The following is an 18,397-nucleotide window of genomic DNA, read 5'->3' as shown; positions in this document are numbered from 1 at the left end:
GTGCCTGCTAGTTTTCCGGTGTATGCATACAAGATATCGCCTTATGAAGTCCTCCGATCGCGTGAAAACAAGACAGCGCTAATGTCTGGTATATAATCTGTATTTGTGACTGAATCATTCTGCCTCCATAGCTATGTGTACAGCCGCTGCTCTTTTCTCTGTCTAATCTAGGATTGGTTTTGCCTTTTGGTGCCTGATGCAGATGCCATTGGTCTTATGCTGGAAGTTTCAAGTGTGAAAACTGTTACTGTCAATGGTGCACCTCGGGCAGTCCGTAACGTGTGCATAAGCGATGGCAGGTATGTTTATAGAGCTTCATTGTTGGTCACTTTTAGTTGCTTCATGACAGTCTTCGGTGCTGTTCTACATGCTTGTGCATTTTCTGATTATGTTTTTGAAGAGAGACGGCTGTTGTTGCTTTGTGGGAGGCACAGGCAAATCAATTCCCAGCCGAGACTCTGCAGCAGCAGATGCAGCAAGGACCAATTGTCATTCTCTTTGTTGCCGTGACTGTCAAGCTGCATGAAGGTGATGTTTTTTTTGTTTTTGGCTGTTCTATTTTGTCTTTGGTCTCCTTTGGTGATTGCAGTCTACGTGTTTTAGTAACATCAGATATCATTTTCCTAATTTTTCATCACATCAGGCCAACTGTGTTTGCAAGGAAGCAAAGTCTGTAGGTGGTATCCCAATGCTCCTATTCCAGAAGTTTTAGCTTTGCAGAACAGGTGGGTTTCATTTTATTTTGTAGTTCTGTGTCATGTAGGAATATATAGATCTTATGGTACAATCTTTGTTTCCCTGATATCATCTTGATTTTGCTTTGGTATCTGTTAGTTCTGCTGGAGTTTCACATGAGGCCAGATTGGTTGACACATCACCAACATAGACCCAGACGGTACGTGTCAGTGTAATGCTATATAGGAATACATGTTATGATCTTCACTTGTTCAAAATATCGGCCAATAAATCAGTTAACTGGCCGATTAATCCCTGCTCAGTGGATCACCGAGTAGCCGATTTATCGGCCGATTAACTGATCGATTCACCTATTAATGCCCGACTCGCCAGCCAACCGAGCAGTTACCTGTTAACGATTTTCTGAACATTGCCATTGAATAATGTTGGAGACCTCCATGGTTTCTACTTCTTATCTTCCCTATATATTTAGGTCTATAGTGAGAGTGTAAGTGGGAATGAATAGCCAAAGTAGAAGATATAGCCAAATAGCCAAAACGATGTTGAAGTAAGTGGGAATGAATAGCCAAATCAGTATAATGCATATTGTCGTATTTTCATGTGATCATGTCAAATTCGGCAAGGAAGGTTGTTAATTGCTATAGCGTGATCTTCATGCATGATTTCTACTTCTTATCTTCTCTATGGTTTCTACTTCCATGATTTCTACTTCTTATCTTCTCAAATAATGTTGGAGACCTCCATGGTTTCTACTTCTTATCTTCCCTATATATTTAGGTCTATAGTGAGATATAGCCAAAGTAGTATAAGTGGGAATGAATAGCCAAAACGATTCCAAATGAATTAATGTTTGACTACACTGAAGTAGGTTGAATAGCCAACAAGACACACTCTATGCTTAGTTAAAATTGAGCTTTTTTTCGAAAAGGAGGGGATGACCCACGGCATCAGGGCGATGCATGCAGCCATTTTATTAATTATTCACCAAGACCTTACAAAGTAATACATCAGTAAGTCTGAAGCCACCATCTTGGCAACAACTGTCGCTACTCTTATCAACTTGATGAAGGGTTTAGATTGTCGGGGCCGCATACCTAGACCTCACACCAAAGCCCAACATCTAACGCCGGAGGCCCCGACCAAGCCGAATTGCCGGGTCTGGGTCACACACCTGTCCGGTTCACTCTCAGCGGGCACCGCATGCGCATGCTGCAGAGACCGTCACCACTATCTTCCACCGAACCATCTTTAGAGCAGGTACTGATGCATCGACCTTCCCAGGCCTGCCGTCGGCGCCAAACAACGCCATCTCCCTACGCGTGTCCATCATCACACTTTCGTCGTTGAGACCCTGCCGCGCCACGCCGCCGAGACTCCATGTCGTCGATGCGTCACATGAATGCCGCTCCACCCGCGTCGTCCGTCCAGTAGCTGCTCCAAAACAATGCCCTCATGAGGAGAGCGACACCGAGAGTGCCGCCATCGTCCAATCCGGGATACTCGGATCTGGGGTTCCCCTGGAGCAGTGCGAGTGGGTAGACGGTGTCTACAATGGCGATGCCTTCAACAAGGTAACATCGTGTAGACGCCGCCATCGCTTGCTGGAGCTCGGTTTTCATCGGCAGCCACGCCTCCCCAACTCACTGTCGGGACTGGCCGTGGGATCTAAGGATCCGCCACAACCAGTCGGCCGACCACCTCTGGCGGAGGGGGCCACCACCGCCATGCCCGGTGCCGGAGGCCCCGGCTTCCTTGTGCTGGGGAATGAACCCAGGAGCCCGCGTGCCGTCGTCGGAGTCGACGAGACGCAGCTGGTACTGCAGCCTGAGTCATGGCCCGTCTAAACCCATCTGAGTCCATATTGGGCCCAACCACTGCCGCGGCCGTCCGTCGCTGCAAGCTCGCCGATCTTGGCCGCCGCCGCCACCCCACGTCACTACCGCTGAACGGCCGGAGCGAGCGCCGCCGTTGCGATCCTGAACTTCGGCCGAGGAGATCCGCCGCTGCCCCACACAGGCTTTGACTCCCGGCGGCAGCGGCGGCGGGAGGGGAGGACTTGGCGTGAAGGAGGTCTAGAGATGGTTGGCGGGGGTGCCCCGGTGTGGCCCGGCGTGGCCGCACGGGAGCGAGATGGGGAAGGAGGGGAGATCGGATCACGGGAGTTAAAAATTGTGCTACACCGATAACTATGCATCCTCATAATCATGTTTTTGTTTGAGGTCTTAACTAGTGCTCATGCCCTTACAAGATGCGAGAATAAGTATACAGAGCACTGTGTTCATAAGATAAGGGTGTATTTATTGTGATGCCAAGGCTTAGCTATGGGCCTACCTGTTTACAGCTTAATAAACATGGGATGTAATTTTGTTTGTGTCTATTGAATAGGTACTGCAGAACACAATCATATGTGATGTTTTCTTATCTGATCTTTTCACTTTTATTATGTCAGTTTAGTCGTAGGGAAGTGATCAAGAACTAGCATTGAACTGGGGGTTTCAGTTTGTCTCATGCAGCAATTTGTTTTCTTGTTTAGGGTTAGTGCATGGCAGGGCTTTCTTCTGGATGATGATGCTTTTGGACCGCTTAAGAAGACTGTTCATGATATGGAGACGCGCTCCCCGTGGTTGTTTGCGATATACAGTAGTATGAGAACAAGGAGGACCCCTACTTTCCAAGTTTCCATGGCTCGTGGTGTTGGTTATATTTTGACCTTTCTGTGACCCTTTGTACCTCCCCAATCGGTCAGTCTTTTGTAGATATATGGGCTGTTTCGTGTCTTCTCGAGTAGCCCGTAGTTAGGGGAATGCAGCCATCCTATGTTCATATTACTACCTAAGATGCTCCCTGTAAATCTGTAATATCCACCTCATAGTACTACATCTATCCTCGAGATGCTTTTGTCCACTTGTTGTGTGTTGTTCGACGTCTTTGTTCATGGGGTCAGAATGCCATGCCTTCTCTCCTGCCAATTGGAGGTGTCGGTCAGTCCTGTCTAATTCCTCTAATGAATGGAAGGTTGGCGCAAGGCAGAAATTCAAAGTCTATGTCGGGGTGTCTGGTCTACTTGACCACAAATTCGCTGCCGTTTGATGTCAGTTTCAAGTTTATGGAGAAGGTGATGATTTATGTCCAGAAAAGGCGAAAAGTTGCTGCGTATGCTGCTGAGCTGCCGACAATACGAGTCCGCAGAGCCTTCTGATTAACGCATATAACTGCATGTTTATTTTGTCAGACGCTGATATAGTGATGCTAGCTCGTCACCCGAGTTGACAAACAAGTTTATTTGTCAGACGTATCAAGATGATAAACTTGACAGCCTCATCCAATTCACCAATGACTGATCGAATGCTGGTTTAGTACGATTAGCAGCAACAGCAGCAAACCATATCACTGTAGAGTCGTTTCTCCGATTCTTCTCTCAACCAAACACTGAACAATCCAGCAACAATAACGGCCGACAGGCCGCACGCATCCATCCCTCTCCAGCATCAGAAAGGAGCTCTATTCCTCGCATTCCTGACAGGAAAGTAGCAGCAGCGGCAACAAAGACCCGAGCAAAAAGCTCGCACCAAATCAGCCACATATCTCGAGCGCATGGGCACCCTACACGACCAGCAATTAAGCTTGAGACGGTGAGAGCATATGGAGCGGTCAGTTCGGTCTCTGTATGTGGCACTGGCACGGACGGGTACAACAACCCCACCGGTGCCACTGTCAAGTGAGACCTTCGGAGCACGTGGGAGCTGCGGCAATGGCGAGCTCAAGATTGATCAGTTTTCGATCTGGTTTGCTGTTGCTCTCGGCTCCGATAGAAGTCAACTGGGCGTATCAATGGCGGTGTGGGCTTCTTCGTGCGCATTGACACGTTGAAAGCTGGAGATTTGAGTGTGGTGGTTGTGACCACTTGTTCCTACTTAACAAACTGATCATGACCACTCTGATCCTCCGGGAATCCGTTTCCTTACCACCTTATAATTGTTACGAAATAAAGGTTCTTGTCTTGTGCGGAACGGTGCATAATTTTTTAAAATCCGGTACCAACAGGTATAATCCCCTGGAACCACGTTTCTTTCAAGCCTTTCAACCAATTAATACGACCTTGTAGGGCAGTTTTTGCTAAAACTCGAGCAGTTTCTTGAAAACTTGCTTCGGATATAAAACTTGAGGTTGTTGGAATAATTATGCATCTCTGGAATGCCATTAGCAGGAACAGATTGCATCTAGATCACCTAAAACATGAACAGAGAAGGGTTTAGGGGATCATTACGTGTCACGGCAGTGGACATGATCGCCTGCTTGGTGCAGGCTTGATGCAGAGGTGATGTAGTCGAGGTAGAAGTCCTCCTCAATGTCCTGATGCCCTCAGGACGCCACCGGCACTGCCCGGGGACGGGAGCGGCGGCTGGAGTAGGTCTTCCCGTCGCTGCAGCGCTCCCCCTGATCGGATGGGGTGAGAGAATATCGGGAGGGGAGTGAAACCGTACGAGAATTGTGATCACGCAGGCTGCCAACCCTCTCTCGTTCCCTTTTATGTAGCGCTGGCGACAGGGGACCTAAACCATCAGTTGGTTTGGGTGCCCCCGATCAGGGCGCCTTAGTTGGGATAAAAACCTCACGTACGTTGGTGCGTGGGGCCTTTTCATTAACGTTATCTTTCTCTTTTTTTTCTGTTAAACTAATAGATCTAACTGGCCTGTTTAAGCCGTCAGATCAAAACCAACATTCTCCCCCTTGATCGTTAGGCTTAACTTCATTCGCCCATTCTACATAGGAATGATGTACCAAAGTGAGGTGTTACAACAGCTTGAAACGCCACAGTATAGTACACCCGCCTATTTCGAAATGGAAAACATTTTGCTAATTGGGGAGTGGTTTATTTTAATGGTCCTCTTATTCCAGAATCATCAGGCCTCCAGTAGTCCCATGCCGGCAACATGCTCACGAAAAATACTGGGTGGTAAGCCTTTTGTTAGCGGATCCGCAAGCATATGCTTCGTTTTTATATGTTTAACATCAACTGTTTGATCCTGGATTCTATCTTTCACAACACGATACTTTATGTCAATGTGTCTGGCAGCATTACTTGACCTGTTGTTACTCGTATAGAAAACTGCTGGTTCATTATCGCAGTACAATAAAATTGGTTTAGATATGCTGTCAACCACTTTAAGTCCGGGTATAAAATTTTTTAGCCATACAGCCTGCCCGGTGGCCTCATAACATGCTACAAATTCTGCCTGCATCGTAGATCCAGCAGTTAACGTTTGTTTGGAGCTTTTCCACGATATAGCTCCTCCCGCGAGTGTGAATATATAACCTGACGTGGATCTCATACTATCCACGCACCCGGCAAAATCAGAGTCTGAATAACCAACAATTTCTAGGTTATCAGTTTTTTTATATGTAAGCATGAAATCCTTAGTTCCTTGCATATAACGCAAGACTTTCTTTGCGGCCTTCCAGTGGTCCGGTCCTGGATTGGATTGGTATCTGCCAAGCACCCCGGTTACAAAACATAAGTCTGGGCGTGTACATACTTGAGCATACATGATGCTTCCAACAGCTGAAGCATAAGGAACCGACTTCATCTGATCAGTTTCGCATTGGTTCCTCGGACATTGAAATGTCCCAAACTTATCGCCCTTAACTATAGGAGCAGGTGAGGGTGAGCACTTATGCATATTGAATTTTTTCAGTACTCTCTCAAAGTATGCCTTTTGAGATAGTCCTAACGTTCCTCTGGACCTATCTCGATGAATCTCGATGCCGAGGACATACGAGGCTTCACCAAGATCTTTCATATCAAAACTGGATGACAGAAAATTCTTGGTCTCATGTAGCATATCCTTATCGCTACATGCCAATAATATGTCATCAACGTATAGGACTAAAAATGTGAACCTACTGCCTTTAAACTTAACGTATATGCAGTTGTCCACAACATTTTCGGTGAAACCAAAAGTTTTGATAATTTTATCAAACTTGAGGTACCACTCTCTTGAAGCTTGCTTCAAGCCATAAATTGATTTCTTTAGACGACATGCTAAATGTTCCTTTCCTTCCACAACAAAGCCTTCTGGCTGAGCCATGTAAACATCTTCTTTTAAGTCACCATTTAGAAATGCCGTTTTAACATCCATTTGGTGTAGTTCTAGGTCGTAATGAGCTACTAATGCCATTATGATTCTGAAAGAATCCTTGGTTGACACAGGGAAGAAGGTTTGCTTATAATCAATGCCTTCTCTCTGTGTATACCCTTTTGCCACTAGCCTTGCCTTGAACCGTTCGACATTCCCTTTGGAATCATACTTGGTTTTGTAGACCCACTTGCAGCCTACTTTCTTAGCTCCATCGGGAACTTCTACTAAGTCCCATACGTCGTTTGAGCCCATAGATTTCAACTCGTCTTCCATGGCAACCAACCATTTGGACGAATTTTCGCTTTTAATGGCTTCCTTATATGAGGTTGGATCCTCCACCTTTCCCATATCATTCATGTCCTCCATCAAAAAAGTGATATAATCATCTAATATGGCTTTCTTCCTCTCACGCCGTGGTCTACCCATGGGCGGAGGTGGTGGTGGAACATCATCATTTTCATTATTTTCTCGGAGATCCTCATTTGTGTTTGGATTCTCATTATTAGTTTCTGGATCACCATTTGACTGAGAGACTGAACCGTGAGATTCAGGATCATCAGATGTCACATTTCTTCGTATTGGAAAAACAATCTCTTGGATAGTCGGGGATGGTACACAAACCCGCTTCTCCTCAAGATTGATCTCCCTTAAATTTGTGACCTCATTATCCTCAAAAAATACCGCTTGTCTAGTCTCCACAAACTTGGTGGTGTGTCTTGGAAAATAAAAACGATATCCCTTTCCCCTATGAGGGTATCCAACGAAGAAACAGCTAACTGTTTTTGGATCCAGTTTCTTAAGTTGTGGATTGAAAACTTTAGCTTCAGCAGGGCAACCCCACACCCGTAAGTAATTCAAGCTCGGTTTCTTTCCCGCCCACATCTCGTAAGGTGTGTTCGGTGCTGACTTAGTTGGAGCAAGATTTAGTATGTGTGCAGCTGTCTTTAATGCCTCTATCCAAAGGCTTACTGGTAAACTAGAGTGACTAAGCATGCTTGACTAAGCATGCTTCGCACCATATCCATAAGGGTGCGGTTGCGGCGCTCGGCCACACCATTTTGTTGTGGTTCACCAGGCATTGAATACTGAGCAATGATTCCATTTTCAGATACGAACTTGGCAAAAGGTCCAGGAATCTGCCCATAAGGAGCATGCCTACCATAATACTCTCCCCCGCGATCAGACCGTACAACTTTGATTTTTGCGTTCAGTTGATTTTCAACCTCCGCTTTATAGACTTTGAATTTCTCCAAAGCTTCCGATCGGTCACGTATGGGATAAATATATCCATAGCGGGAAAAGTCGTCTGTGAATGTAATGAATGAATCAAAACCATCTACAGACTTAACATTAAGGGGTCCACATATGTCGGTGTGAATTAATTCTAAAACCCCTGTGGCTCTTACTGCTCCTTTCTTAATTATTTTTGCGAATTTTCCTTTAATGCAATCGACACATTTGTCTGCATCTGAGAAGTCTAATGGGAGGAGTATTTCATTTTTAACTAAGCGTTCCATTCTCCCCCTCGAAATGTGGCCCAAACGACAATGCCACAATTTCAAAGAATTACTAACTCCTTTCCATTTCTTCTCAACATTAATTGCATCACTCACATGCATAACTGAATCATTATTAAGAGATAACATGTATAGTTGGCCTCGTCTAACACCGATGCCTACATTATTATTACATTTGATCAAAACAAATTGTTTCTTGCCAAAATGGCACTCATACATATCATCATCTAAATAAGAAACTGAAATCAAATTCCTACTTAAGGTAGGCACATAAAGAACATTATTCAATCTAAGAGTGTGGCTAGTGTGTAGCTCCAACGTGAGAGATCCCACAACTTCAACATCGGCCTCAACTCCGTTCACAACCTTAAGCTTTCTTGTTCCTCCTCTTATAGTTTGGATCGTATCGAATCCCTGCATAGAGTTGGCAACGTGAGTGGTTGCCCCTGAATCAATCCACCATGACTTTATAGAAAAATCGACATAAAGAGATTCATCGACAAAAGTAATTTCATCAATACCTCTTTTGTTCATCCATTTTAGAAAGCCTGGGCAGTCCCTTTGATAGTGTCCCTCCTCTTTGCAGAAGTTACAAGCATTTTCTCCAGCAGTGGAGCTGCTAGGAGCAGAAGAAGAACCACCGGCTTCTTTACCCTTGAATGCCTTAGGGTTGAATGGCTTAGTGCCTTCTTTCTTGACTTGCCTTTTCTGAGGCTTAGGGAAACCTTGTCCGTCATGCTTTCTCTTGTTAGAGCCAACATGAAAGACATGGTCTTTCTTCTGCCTCATGATCCTTTCTTCCTCCTGGACGATCCTTGCGGTCATCTCAGAGAGTGGCCATTTTTCCTTTAGAGAGTTATAGTTGACCTTAAATTGTTCAAACTCTTCAGGAAGAGACTCAAGAATAATTATGACAAGAAGGGCTTCACTTAAAGAACACTCCAAAGCCTTAAGCTTGGTGAAAGCATTTACCACCCTCAATATGTGCTGCCTAACATTTCCGTCAATAGTGTATTTCTGAAGAAGTTTAGCAAAAAGCTCATGAGCATACACTTTGTCGGAGCCTTTAAATTGCTCCTCCATTTCAGTGAGGAAATCTTTAGCAGTATCTTTCTTAGGGAGTGCTTCAGAAATGTCCGGCGATATTGTCGCTTTCATGATGAGAAGCGCAATATGGTTGGACTTATTCCACTTTTCCATCTTAACATCATACTCCTTCTTGAGTTCTGCATACCCTGTGACACCTGCCACAGGTGCCACAGGTTTTTCTTCGCTCAAGGCATAGTCAAATTCATTACAACCCAAACATAATTCGACTTGGGACTTCCAACGAGGGAAGTTACTCCCCGTAAGTGGTTCGATCGTGTCGGACCGGAATGGAGCGGAAGCTGAAATCATCATAAAAGTTCATAAGTAAACTTGCATGATTATAAATTTACGTTGGTAAATAAACAAACATGCCAAGTATTTAATTTCAACTCCATGTCAAAACACCGTTGGGCAGAAAAAACATGGAATTAAAATATCATAAGTGATGACTCATAATAATAAAACAACGTTGGTCCGAAATAAAATTAGGGTCATGTCATTATTAATTTAAGCATCAACATAAAAAAACAATATCATTATTTGATGCTTAAATAAGTTCATCATGCAAAACACATAATAAATCCTGAATAAAATATCTCGTTGGTTCAATTTGACCCAGAATAATAATGTGTTCATTATATTTTTTATGCATTTTTTTGTTTTAAACAGTGCAAAAACATAATAACTATTAACTTAAACGCACTGGAAAAACAAAAAAAAATGGCGACAGTGATTTTGGCCCAAGAATCCCACGGGTGTGCAAAATGCGGATCAGTCCAGTAGCGTATTTTTTTTTTGGCTGGACTGAGACAACCTGGGCTGAAGCCCGCGGCCGGATATGGCCCGTTAAACCCCCGAAGGCCCGAAGCGGTGCTCCGCGTCGCTGTGAGCCGCTCGATCGAATCGGACGGCCGGCGCGGCTTGGAGCCCGAACAAAAATGCCGACCGGCCTAACCCTAGTCACTTTCTCCCCTGACCCCTCCGCCCCCGCGTTTATCGCTACAGAGGGCGGCGACGGCGGACAACGGCGGCCCGAGGCGCACCGGCCAAGGCGGCGCTGCGGCTGCGCTCGCCGGAGCAGCGTGCCGCGGACTTAGTCCGGCGCGCTCCTCCGTCAAGAGTGGCTGCTGACGCCGCGCGCGAGGGGCGGGGTATGCTCGCCCGGGATTCCATTTCGGGGTGACGGCGGCGAGCACGACCACAAGGCCGAGCTGGCGTTCGTCCATAAGCACGGCGGCAGCGGCTCAAGTTCTTTCCGCGCGTCGTCCCGAGGACGGCGGCGTCACGGCGTCTCCGCCCTCGCACCGCGGTGGACGTGATGCGGGCCCCGAAGGGAAGAGGCGGCTACGCAGCGCATTAGGTGAGGATTCTCCTCATTTCTTCTCCAATTCGTTTTCATCAGTGCTTGATTTGGGGGAAAATAGTCCTAATTGCAGAATTAGGGTTCTTACGAATTGGGGAAAAGATCTAGGGTTCTTAAACATGAGGGGTTCCTACTGTTGACATGCGTGTATCCCTCTGCCTTGTGTGTTGATAATGCATACGGAAACAGGACTTAAACATGATCAATTTTAATCAACTTAACATGAAGGTGAGCATTAGATCTTAACTTAGATTAATTAGAATTGATGAACGTAGGTGGGAGTACTGATCCGTAGCATATGAGAATTAAAACATGATGATTTACAGAGTGCATCAAGACAGTAGCATGCATCTTAGGGCTAACCAGGGGCTAAAACTTTCAATCTTTGATCATGAATCCTAAACCTGACTTGATCTAAACTTGATGTTGATGTACAGATCAATAATATAGGGACCTATTGCAATCAAACTTGGCGACTGATACCATTGTTGGAATAATTATGCATCTCTGGGATGCCATTAGCAGGAACAGATTGCATCTAGATCACCTAAAACATGAACAAAGAAGGGTTTAGGGGATCATTACGTGTTACGGCAGTGGACATGATCGCCTGCTTGGTGCAGGCTTGATGCAGAGGTGATGTAGTCGAGGTAGAAGTCCTCCTCAACGTCCTGATGCCCTCAGGACGCCACCGGCACTGCCCGGGGACGGGAGCGGCGGCTGGAGTAGGTCTTCCCGTCGCTGCAGCGCTCCCCCTGATCGGATGGGGTGAGAGAATATCGGGAGGGGAGTGAAACCGTACGAGAATTGTGATCACGCAGGCTGCCAACCCTCTCCCGTTCCCTTTTATGTAGCGCTGGCGACAGGGGACCTAAACCATCAGTTGGTTTGGGTGCCCCCGATCAGGGCACCTTAGTTGGGATAAAAACCTCACGTACGTTGGTGCGTGGGGCCTTTTCATTAACGTTATCTTTCTCTTTTTTTTCTGTTAAACTAATAGATCTAACTGGCCTGTTTAAGCCGTCAGAACAAAACCAACAGGGTAATCAGCGAAGTCTGTTATTCTCAATAAGATTTCTCGGTAAAGAAATATAAAAGCATTTAGATCATTAAGTAGTAGTGATCTAAATGCTCTTATATTTTTTTACAAGACTAGACTACAGAGAAAGCACTACCATTATAAACTAATGTAAGGTTCAATTTGAACTACAAAAACATCTATATTAATGTACGGAGGTAGTAGCACTTATAGTTGTCCAAAAGGGATAAAAATCACTGCTTTGTCTACCAGCATGATTGTTAGTTTTGACCGATTGGAAAAGAACTAGCATGGGGCACTGGTGAGTGCTGGCTAGGATAAAACTAGAGTTAAACAGGTCAAAGACGGGTTAATTGAGAAAGAAAATTGTGAAGTCGATGATTTTCAGACTTGAGGGGAACAAACTGAACCCTAGGACTTGACTGAAAACCTATGCCTACTTGAGTAGTAATAATACTTTTTTTCTGAGCCTGAACCGTAGAACAATCATTCTACGGTATTGTTATTAATAAATAAAAAAGTACAAGTACAGAAGATAGTACAGTTAACCAATGCCGGTTTCAGGTATCATGATACACAAAAGAATAACTTAATCTGGTTCCAAAACCTGTGCTACCCAGTTCCTGATCTTCTCAGCTTTGCTTGGCTTTGCTCTCAGTTCTAAGGCCCATAATCCGTCTTTAAGATACAACTTCCAAGTATTGAAATGTGGGACTGCTGATATGAAGATCTTATCGTTGAAATGTACTCCCTCCGTAAACTAATATAAGAGCGTTTAGATCACTAAAATAGTGATCTAAACGCTCTTATATTAGTTTACGGAGGGAGTAGTAATAATACTTGACGTAGCACTGCCCAGGGTGTGGACGATGGACAGATAACCAGCAGCAAATGATTATCCAAGGAAAAACGAGGAGAGGTAATTTGTCTTATCATTCACATCTGGTCACGCGAATAATGAAGTTCTGCTGAGAATGTGCTGGCTTGGGCAGATCCATGCATCTTCCAGAGCTCATTTGGCCTGTTCAAACTTCCCTTTTCATTTTTATACCCAAGACACCGAAGCAAGCTGTTTTGGGTTGTCAGGACAGTCGTTGCACGCGACACTGGGCACTGGTCAGTGAGCAGCACCCAGCGGTCCTCCGCACAGTACACACACGCTGCACTGTACCGCAGCCTGGGTTCGAGCCTCGAGGAGTCGTCGAGTCGGGGTCTTCAGGTCGACGCTTGGGGCACGCCTAGAGGCCCAACCAAGACCACATGGCCGTGGGGACACGCGGAGAACCGGCCGAGAGACGCGAGCGGCACCGTGTCGACTCTCCTGTGGGGAAGTCTTCTCGTCGCCGGTTGCGCCGCATGCCACAGCACAGTCCCATCATTTCGGACGCGAGAAAGTCCGTCACCTGACAGACAAACCCGGCATGGCCGGCGACTGATGGCGGCCCCTCCCGTGGCAGCCGGTCGGCTCCGTCTCCGGCCCCGGGCGGGCATGCGGACAGAATTACTGTTCTGACCTTTAAGTCTAATAAAATCCCGATTTGACCTTAATGAAAATAATAATTGATTCTGATCTTTCTAGGAGACGTCATCATCCCTGGCGTCTAGGTTGCGAAGCACACGCCACGCACCCTGTTGTCTGGCCCTGGCCCGCACGACCCACTTGCTCGTTGACCTGCTGACATGGCAAAGGGGCCAGACGCCAGGAACCCTGGCGTCTGGCCCTGGTAAGTGGATAACCCCATGGGCCCAGCCCACTCATCCCCAACCTCTCCCTGGCGGCGGCCGAAGCAAGAACAGAGAGCTCTTTCTCTCTCGTCCCTCTTCTCCCTCACACCAAACCCTCCCTTGATCCACTCCATCCTCTACCCAAAATTTTGAATCTGAGGCCCGAAGCATCCTTGAGGTATTCTCCCCTATTCCCTCCAATTTGTTTTGGTTTTTCTCTTTCTTTTTGGATGCATTATTTCACATTAGGTGATGTTAGATTAGTAGATGGTTTCTCTGTTTTAGGAAATAGTTTGTAGTTGATAGATGATTTGCTAGGTAGTAGATGATGTGTAGTTGAACATGTAGGCAAAATCAATTCCGTTTTGTGCATATGTTGTCCATAGGAAAAAAAGTTAACTAAGAGGGGTGATGAATACATGATTTTTGTATGTAAAATAGACTTGTTTGATAATTTGGTTTGATAGATGATGTGTGTATGTGGTATAACAATACAGTTGAATTTAAATATGATGTCGTAGATAATCCTATTGTTGGCATACTTTATTTGCAAAAGATATGGTGAAATTTGGTACTCTAGATGATATGTATTTGCATATGTGACACCATATTATTTGACAAATTTATTGGATTGGGATGATGTTGCTATGTTTGAGAACAATTATGTGTGCATATGAAGAAGAAAGAAATGATGTGGTTATGTTTGAGAAGAATGGTGTGTTCATATGGCATAACTTGGAGACGATGTTTGTGATTTGTTTAGTAGGATGGCGGATGATGATGGACCTTGATATGACGGATTAATCCAGGAGTGGGATAAGGAACATCGTGCTCGTGCCATTGAGAACGGAAAGGTAAGAAGCAAGACTTATCAATTTCCATTGTTTCTCATTTGTGTTCTTGTATTGATAAAAAATCACTTTATTTGCAGCCTGTAGTTGCTATGCGCATGAGGGGTCATTGCGCTGATGACTTTCCTTACGACGCGCGGTACGAGCCGTACATTCGGAGATTGGGTCTTCTCCCATTCGTGTTGCAGTTTAAGCGACGCCCTCCGCCGGTGAACCACGCGGCGCTGACCGCACTTGTGGATCGTTGGAGGCCCGAGACTCACTCGTTCCACCTTCCATTTGGGGAGATGATGATGAACCTAGAGGACATGGCTATGATAAGCGGCCTTCCTATCAATGGACGAGCTGTTATCGGTCGTGTCAGCGCCGTTAATTGGCGACAACGGGCATGCATTTTAATTGGTGTTGTGCCCGATCCCCCTCTGCCAGGCAAGGCCGATGCCTTAAAAGTGAGGCATTCTTGGCTAAAACAAGTCAGAGGAGAAGGCAATCCGTGCCCTCAGGGTGCGAATGACCTGGTTGTGCAGTAGTACGCGCGGGCCTATCTTTGGTATGTAATAACTAAGGTAGTCTTCTCAGACGCAACCGGGAACTCAGTCCTCTAGATGTTTTTGGAGCTACTCACTAACTGGGATACCCAGTATAGCTGGGGTTTGGCCGAGCAAGCATACTTGTATCGTCAGGTAAGAGATATTTGCAACCATTTATCTCGCATTTGTCATGCGCCTCGATATCTAACATGTTTATTTTATTGCAGCTTGACTTGGCGTGTCGCAGGAAGGGAGATACGTCCTCATTGGCTGGGTTTGTTTGGAGCCTATTCGTGTGGATGTGGGAGCGGATCCCGGTTGGACGACCCGATTTCAAGAACCCCGAACACCCAAACCCACTTGGTAATCATGACAGGGCGCATGATGTTGATCCATATCGACGCCCTACGGTTGCATACTATTGGGAACGGGTGATGGTGTACACAGGAAGCTCGCATGTGCGATATAAGTGCTATATGAACGAGCTGGACACCTTGACTGCTGAGCAGGTATTGAGAAGTTCAATGAGACAAAATTTACTCAAGAATGAAATTTGTATCTAACAATGTATCTCTTTGTTTTGCAGGTCCACTAGATGCCTTATGTGGATGATCATGGCTTCTCTCTTAACGAGATGTGCACGCGTGATAGCCATCTTTGGCGGGCCAGGTGCCCAATGATATGCTTCTTTGCGGTCGAGTGGCACTTCGTAGACCGTGTCAGAAGACAATTTGGAAGAAGACAAGGTATTCCAATTGATGAGAGCAAGGAGGAAATGCTATCTCTGCATCGGTGAGCAAGCATGTCTTTGAGTATGTAGTAGAGCATTGAATAAGTCTATGTTTGCTAATGCTTTGTCACGTGGCTCATTTGTAGGTTCGATCGAAGGAACAATCATGATATAGCGGATTGGGCAGACAAACACGTTAAGTGGATACAAATTTGGAATCGAAGAGACACGTTAGTGGAATCAGAGAGTAGATCTCACAATCAGTCAGCATATTAAAAGTATCAAGTGTGGTATGCGGGTCGTTACCGGTTAAAGCTAAAGCCCGGTTGGACTCACGAGGAGTGGTCGGAGTTGGTGTCTGAAGACCCGGAGACTGCAGAAGGTTGTCATACCTTCAACACGGCGGTGAGAGACACAAGAGGGGCTCACGTTGACTATGCACCTATGCATGACGAAATGGTATAATGAGCCTATTCTAACACACTTGCATTATATAGTCTTCTTTCAAATACATAAGTTTGGTGTGTTCATGACTTGCAGGGCAGAGAGTTGCTTATGTGCGTCAACGATGCCAATGTAGCACTAAGTCATCCCTGTGGTGGTGCATTATCTGAGAGGACTCTTAGGAGCATGATGGAGGTATGAGCAATGTATTATGAAAGCTTCTTTTCACAGATTAGTTATTTGCATCTCATATCATAGCATATTTTGTGTTGTCGCAGAAGTTTAAGAAGCGGTTACATAAGATGGCAGCTATGCTTTCTTGCCATGGTGCTCAGTCTAGTGATGTGTTTGCACCTGGTAGCCGCGCCGACAAAGCTCATAAACGCTGTTATCTCCGCAACGAAGAGGACATACAGGAGGAGGTCAATGAAGAGGAGGCAACACATCAAGAGGAGCCAACACAAGAAGAGGAGCAGGAACAACAAGAGCATGAGTATGATGTTGATGCTCCACAACCATCACAGGTTACACAACCGACACAAGGCAATGCCCACTCTAGAAAAGGCAACGCCATAGCTAAGACACCGGGCAAGAAAGGTAGAAAGAAGACATGGAACACTCAATTCCATAGTCCGGAGTATCCTCATCAATTTATGCCTACAGGAATGCAAAGATATAAGTCCAACAATGATGCGGAGGCGGAGGGGGCTAGCAAAGAGGAGGAGCATGCACTTGCAGATATCGTGAAGAGAGGAAGGAGGAAGTGAGCTTGTTGTAGTTTGTTTCAATGAGCTTGTTCTAGTTTGTTTCGATGAACTTGGTGTAGTTTCTTTCCATGAACTTGTTGTCGTTTCTTTCCATGAACTTGTTGCCGTTCGAATTAAGTTGCAATGGATTCATGAAGTTGCTATGAAAGTATGACATGAATTTGTCATCTAAAAGTAGTACTCAATCATGTGATTTATGTGAAATGTTGTTTCCTGTGATGTCTATGAATTCATTGATTGCTATGAAATGTTGATGAAATCTGTCAGAAGGAGGAGTCATTTAGTCATTTATATGCACAGGGGACCAGACGCCAGGGTCCTTGGCGTCTGGTTGTAAGTCAGGGGACCAGACGCCAGGGTCCTTGGCGTCAGGTTGTAAGTCAGGGGACCAGACGCCAGGGTCCTTGGCGTCTGGCAGTCGATTGACACCAGAAATAGGGCAAAGCAGGGGAGCCAGACGCCAGGGTCCTTGGCGTCTGGTCCTGGTGCAGACAACACTTCTCTCTTCACTTGTAGTTTTGTCTAGCTACCTAATTGCACGCATTGTTATACACTGTAAATGACACAAATATCATGATACATAGAAGATTAGTCTCGAATAACATACATAAGCACTTGCATAGTCTTTTCAAACCACTAGTTCAAACTACAAGTTCAACACACACAAGGTTTCAAATGACATAGTCTCAAATTACACAAATAGTTGATGACCACGATAGTTCAAACCACTAGATTAAAAGCATTACATAGTCTTTTCAAACCACTAGGACATAAGCACGATAGTTCAAATGACATAAAAATCACATATAACTCGGTTTCCGGTAGCAATGCAACTCAACAACCCTTTTCCATTCCCATTCGCTCGGCATTTCTTGAATCTTGCCATCATCAGTTATGTCAATCAATTTTCTTTACCCAGGGCCATCTGACTGCCTCCTGCTGACGTAGTACACAAAATCGTCTTCCTTCAACCCTTGCTTCAACATGAATTTAGTCTTCAACCAATCAAAAGTGAGGTCCACTTTACTAACTTGCACAATGCTTGGAGGAAGGCCTTGGAGATGAACAGTAGGGCTAAGCACCCATTAAGCACCTGTATCCATCTGAGGGGGGCAGCAGCTCATGAATGTGAGTGGAGGTGAATGGAATGGGGGTGGAGTTGATTTACCTACCCCTTGAGCATAACCACTAGGAAAAAATAAAACTAGGGTTTGCACAAAAAAATGATACATTAAACCAACCAAAAAATGGGGGTGGAGTTGATTTACCTTCTTGTTATGAAATCCCGAAGATCCAACGGTGAAACGGGGCCGATTTGTGAGAGATTTGAGGGGGTTAGGGTGATGGAGAGGGGGTTAGGGGGGCATCAGCTCGTGAATGTGAGTGGAGATGAATGGAATGAGAGGCTCGCTGTGGGCCCAAAGCATCTTATCCACATACGCTAAGTGAAACTGGGCAGCACCCAGACGCCAGGGTCCTCGGCATCTGGTTGACATGGCCCAAATA

General features: G+C 45.5%; 1 protein-coding gene and 1 long non-coding RNA gene across 2 annotated transcripts; one reads left to right on the top strand and one right to left on the bottom strand.

The window, feature by feature from the left end:
* Positions 1-406: 406 nt before the first annotated feature.
* On the top strand, positions 407-3,553 carry LOC119281128. Its single transcript, XR_005138275.1, has 4 exons — positions 407-528; positions 644-725; positions 835-895; positions 3,230-3,553. It is a non-coding gene; the product is annotated as an uncharacterized LOC119281128 (long non-coding RNA).
* A 5,161-nt stretch (positions 3,554-8,714) lies between these two features.
* LOC119281127 lies at positions 8,715-9,927 on the bottom strand. Its single transcript, XM_037561747.1, has 2 exons — positions 8,875-9,927; positions 8,715-8,767 (listed from the first exon to the last, which is right to left on the bottom strand). Exons 1-2 carry the CDS (start codon positions 9,752-9,754, stop codon positions 8,721-8,723), a joined length of 927 nt encoding a protein of 308 aa, XP_037417644.1. The 5' UTR covers positions 9,755-9,927; the 3' UTR covers positions 8,715-8,720.
* Positions 9,928-18,397: the final 8,470 nt, after the last annotated feature.

Source organism: Triticum dicoccoides, chromosome 3B (assembly GCF_002162155.2).
Source record: "Triticum dicoccoides isolate Atlit2015 ecotype Zavitan chromosome 3B, WEW_v2.0, whole genome shotgun sequence".
Taxonomy (NCBI): domain Eukaryota; kingdom Viridiplantae; phylum Streptophyta; class Magnoliopsida; order Poales; family Poaceae; genus Triticum; species Triticum dicoccoides.
This window is presented reverse-complemented; position numbering and strand designations above follow the sequence as displayed.